Raw genomic sequence first — 5,305 nt, forward strand, 5'->3', positions numbered from 1 at the left:
CAAATTTACAAAAATAACTAGTTTTACTTAAACAAGTCTAGGAGCCAAACCACCAATTTATTCCAATTTAGGTTGATTTATAAACCATGCACACTCTTAATTATGAGTTAAGTAAAAGTAAAAAATTATTCCATTTACAGTGTAGTTTTTGATGCTTCTAAATAACTTGTTTTTCAATAAAACTTATCAATAACCTGAACCTAATCACTCCTTTTTTTTTTTAGTATGGAAAATTACTCGTTTACTCTTATTAGTAGAGACTCAAACAAAAACAAACTAATATAAAAAGTTCCATAAATACGTGTAAATTGTTTTACATACAACAAGTTTACAATATGATTTTATTTTAAATTCCCATATACACACCAAACCTAAGATTACAAGGATTAATACATAAAATAGAGTACTGGCTTCTCACACTATTATTGATACATCAATCAATGAGGATAAAGTTGAACTGGAAGGCCTTTTGCAGGAAATGGAAGAGGATTAACCACAGTCTTCTCATTAGGAATCAACATTTTCCATTTGAACCTCTTCACTAAATTATGCATGAAAACAAGTATTTCCATTCTTGCATACTCTTTTCCCGGACACATCCTTGGTCCACCTCCAAATGGAACATATGTGTATGGAGCTGGTCCATTTCCATCAAATCTATGTGGGTCAAATTTCTCTGGTTCCATAAAATACTTTGGGTCCAGATGTGTTGAATATGCACTCCAATGCAACTGTATGAGAGTAATAAAAGTTTAGTTAATTGACCTATAAAAAGTTCATTTGTGATATTTCTAATATTCTAGGGCTAATATTCTAGGGCGCATTTTTGAGGTTGCAACATAAAATGTTGGTCTCTTCTGAAAAAAATGAGTACAATTTTTTTTAATGTCTGTGTCTGCAAGAGTCTGTAAAAAAAAAACGGAGATAGATAATATTTTATAGACTGTAAATATAAAATCTTAGTATGTTTCTGAAATAAATTTTGCGAGCAAATCTGATATAGTTGATGGACCAGAATCGTTTTGCCACTTCTGATCATGCATATATGTTTACCACTAAAATTTAAAATTTGATTTATTTTCTTCCATAATTTACCTTCCATCCTTTTGGTATTGAGAATCCATTAAAAATAAAATCAGTAGTCACTTCTCTAAAAGCTCCTTGAAGTGGAGGGACAAGTCTCATTACTTCACAAGCTACCTTCCAAGAATATTTCATCTTCTCAATATCATGCTTATTTAACTTCTCTCCCGGACTTTTGGATTTCACAATTTCCATTTGCTCTACACAAATTTCATACAAGAGAAAACCATATAAATATAAGTATCTAAAATCATAAAATTCATGGTTGTAATAAAAAAAATTAGATTGTAGAAAACCGTATTTAAAGATATGCAAGACGTTTTAAAGTGTTGCTAAAATATATCTGATAAAATATTTATCACGATTAAACATGACAAAATGAAATATCCATATTTATTTTTCTACGACTAATCAGTGTAATTTACAGATGACTTTCAAAAACATAAATCGACCTGATTGTACCTTGATAGACTTGTTGATAAACATGAGGGAGCTCAGCTAAGAATTTGACAATGAAAGTACATGTAGAACTAGCAGTATCATAAGCACCAATCAACAAACCTAGAATCTTGTCAGCAATACTATGTTCACTAAGATATTGTCCATCCTCATCATGTGCCAACAACATGTGAGACAATATGTCTTGGGTTGGTGAAGCTTTTCCATCACCTAATTCCACTTTTCTCTCCTTGATGATCTTCAATAACTCCTCCCTAATGAAAATGGATGCTTTTATTGCTTTGTTGAATAGTGTTCCTGGAAAGTTAATTGGCATTGAAAGAACTCCTTTTCCAATCATATCAAATGGTTTCTCCAGTTTTGATACTTTGTTTGGATCATCTATGCTCATGAGCAAGCGACAAGCTAACCAAAAGGTATACCTGTAGCAAAATGTCATGTGTTTTTATAAATGATTGAAATTAAAAAATAATAAAATTGATGTTATCTCATCTTACAATTATAAAAATATATATTTATTACATCAATGGAAGATTTATAATAACTATAATTGCACACTATTATACATTCATGCGATTTGTTTATGATCTATTTTATCCGTCTCATAAAAAATATTTTATTTAACCTATAGTTAGTTCTTAAAAAATGATTTGTAAAAAAAATTTAATGAAAAAATTAATATTACCTCGATCTCTACTTATAAGATTCTCTCGAATTTGTTTTTTCAATTTTTATAAGACCATTTTTAACTTTTAAAGTGTATTAATTATTTTTTTCCAAATATATCTATAATTATATTACATATTTTCTGCAATTTGTAATAAATATTCTTGTTTAAATCTTAATTATTTTTTTAATAAACTTAATACTATAACCAACTTTCTTAATTAGCGTAGTTTACTTTACAAAATCTAATATTTAGGGATTTAAAATATTTTTATTAATTATAATTAGTTGAGTAATTAAATATAATAAAAGATAATAATTAAGAGTATAGTAGTAAAAAATATTATATTAATATTGTAAATTGATAAGTTTTTTTAGATAAACAAAAAAAATGAAATATTATTTTTATGAGATAGAGGGAGTATCTAAATCCTAAGTTTAGTAAATTAATTTTTTGAAAATTAAAAGATGTTTTAAATATGAATCTTCTCATCAAGATTTGACTCATCATAAGCTTATGGATTAAAAAAAATCATGATTTGGTATAAAAAAGAAAACCTCTTGGCTAAGGGTGATACGGTGACTTGTGACTTGTTCTCCCAATGAGAAGCAAAGTGTGTTTGGGCAATGGTATCCATAACACCAACATAACATTGAAGAATTTTAGCTCCTAGAAACTGAGGAAGCATGCGTCTCATCTTCATAGATTCTGAATTCGAATTCGAATCAAGTGAAGATGGGAATACCATGTTGACAGTTTCCGGCCACCACGCCTTCAAAAGTTTATTTTCGTTAGAAAAAAGGAATTTGTTACATTCGGATCCACAAAACATAATTGTAGGTTGTAAAAAGAGTAATGTTTTGAAAATCTGAGAAGAGGTTTTGGTTATGCGTTCGAACATGAATGTTTCTGGATGTCCTTTTTGTCCTGAAGATATGTAGGCTAGGCTTTCTCCGATCACAGGATACCCTATTCTTCCCGGTGGAAGGTTAGGGGCGGTGAACGGGGATGCATGCCTATAAAAAAGAATAAAGAGGGAGAGAGTTACAAGAGAGACAAACAAGAGGACAAGAGAGAGATAAAACTTCTCCATATATATAAATTTTGTTTTTCTCTCTTTCTATTTTTTCTTAAAGTATGGTTTTGATTTGAAGTGCTTATAGTCCCAACAATTTATAAGAAGGAGACCGAGTTAATGACAAATTTATTGTCCGGATAGTTTATGTTAATTGCTAACTAGCATTAATATTTAGTTACGTGTGGGCTGTTGCAAATTACGCCTTAAAAATAGTATACGACACATTTAATTTAAGTCATGAAAATAAAAAAAGAAAGTTGTGGTAGAATATACAAGTGAGATGGTGAGAGTTTAAAACAATTTTCATATTATATATATATATATATATATATATATATATATATATATATATATATATATATATATATATATATATATATATATATATATATATATATATATATATATATATATATATATAAAAGTATTCTTTTGCAATTTAAGTGTTTATATCGGTTAATACGAGGTGTAAGCGGTTACAGGAAGACAGAAATTACTTATAATTTAAAGAATAGGGAAAATATTGTGAGTGTAATCGCTTAACGTAATCACGTAACAGATTATCACTGAAAGTGAATTGTTTTTTTATAGCAGTTGTAATTGGTTAGTGTAACCGGTTACATGTATGATTTTCAGTTTTTAAGTTATTTGAATTATGTAAATTGTGTCTCAATCATTGTGAAATTCTTGTATAAATGTCTTGGAGGCATCCTCATCAATTGCTAATGAAACTCTCTCTCTCTCTCTCTCTCTCTCTCTCTCTCTCTCTCTCTCTCTCTCTCTCTCTCTTTCTTTCTCTCTCTCACACAATTTTCTATCTCCCTCTCCACACTCTAGTTTTCTCCATTATTCACTAATCATGTGGTTCCAAGTTCTAATAGTTGGCATCAGAGTCTGGTTCTGTTCCACAAACACCTAGTGTGCAACATGCATTTTGTCTCTAATGAAAGAATTCCATCAAACCTACTCATCATTTGTGCGAAGAATTACGACAAATGGTGCAAATAAATGAAAGTATTATTTTACTATCAAGATGTTACTGAAGTGATCAAGAATGAGGAGAATTCCCTTGTCGAAGGTGCAACGAATGCACAACAAGCAACATATAAGCAAGATAAGAAGAAAGATTTCAACACGCTGTTTTTGATCCATCAATGCGTGGAAGGTGGTAACTTTGAAAAAATTATTGATTGCGAATCGTCAAAGTAAGCGTGAGAAATCTTAGAAAAGGCATACACAAGGGCTGACAAGAAAAAGATGGTGAGGTTACAAACTCATAAGCGTCAACTTGAATTGATTCAAATGGAAGAAAATGAAACAATCAATGATTTGACAACTAGAGTGCAATGCAAACAAGAAGGAACCTCAAGGAGATGAAGCCAATGTGACAAGACAATAGTTAAATGAAGAGAATACACTTTTGGTCATAATCACAAAAATTGCTAATAATGATATTTGTACTTCCTAAAATTATAATACACGACAACCCCTTGTCGTTAAGGGTTGCTAGAGATTTTTAGGGTTTATCTGGTGTTAGAGCAAGCTTGGGTAGGGAAGGTGAGGAGCTCTGTATATCGTGTTTTTAGAGCGAACACTCCCTCCTTAACATTAAGGTTGAGATATTTATAGGACCTATTAGGCTTGGACCTTAGGGTCCAAGGAAACAATAACAACATTTCTCACTCTTAGGAGCGTTTGAAATGGGCAGTTACTTCCCTTACTACTTAGGGGAACATGAATTTCCCCTATTGAGTTCCATTTTATACCGTTATGGATAGGGACACTTTACCCCTTTCGTATCCATAAATCAGGAAGTATTACAATAAAAGGACGACCCTTATAAGTTATTGGTAGATGCTCAAATAAGTGGACAACTAATAGGATGGCAAAGGCGATATACAAGTACAATATTCCTATTATTAAGTTTATTTGTCAAGCACCAACTACAGTTCAAACCCATCAACCTCAAAATTTGCCATTATGAAAATCCATTATAGAGTGATGGAATGCAATTTATG

The 5,305-nt window shown here is 30.7% G+C and overlaps 1 protein-coding gene across 1 annotated transcript; it reads right to left on the reverse strand.

Moving 5' to 3' along the window:
• Nucleotides 1-268: 268 nt before the first annotated feature.
• On the reverse strand, nt 269-3,365 carry LOC127130215 (beta-amyrin 28-monooxygenase). The gene is made up of 4 exons (XM_051059268.1): nt 2,767-3,365; nt 1,546-1,964; nt 1,096-1,283; nt 269-731 (listed from the first exon to the last, which is right to left on the reverse strand). Exons 1-4 carry the CDS (start codon nt 3,300-3,302, stop codon nt 438-440), a joined length of 1,437 nt encoding a protein of 478 aa, XP_050915225.1. The 5' UTR covers nt 3,303-3,365; the 3' UTR covers nt 269-437.
• Nucleotides 3,366-5,305: the final 1,940 nt, after the last annotated feature.

Source organism: Lathyrus oleraceus, chromosome 3 (assembly GCF_024323335.1).
Source record: "Lathyrus oleraceus cultivar Zhongwan6 chromosome 3, CAAS_Psat_ZW6_1.0, whole genome shotgun sequence".
NCBI lineage: Eukaryota > Viridiplantae > Streptophyta > Magnoliopsida > Fabales > Fabaceae > Lathyrus > Lathyrus oleraceus.

Excerpts from the sequence above, each read along its gene's own strand:
- LOC127130215 (XM_051059268.1), bottom strand. The coding sequence starts at position 3,302 with ATGGAGAAGTTTTATCTCTCTCTTGTCCTCTTGTTTGTCTCTCTTGTA. Across the intron at positions 1,965-2,766 it reads GTATCACCCTTAGCCAAGAG|GTATACCTTTTGGTTAGCTT; the intron begins GTTTTCTTTTTT and ends ATTTTGCTACAG. Across the intron at positions 1,284-1,545 it reads TTATCAACAAGTCTATCAAG|AGCAAATGGAAATTGTGAAA; the intron begins GTACAATCAGGT and ends AAATTTGTGTAG.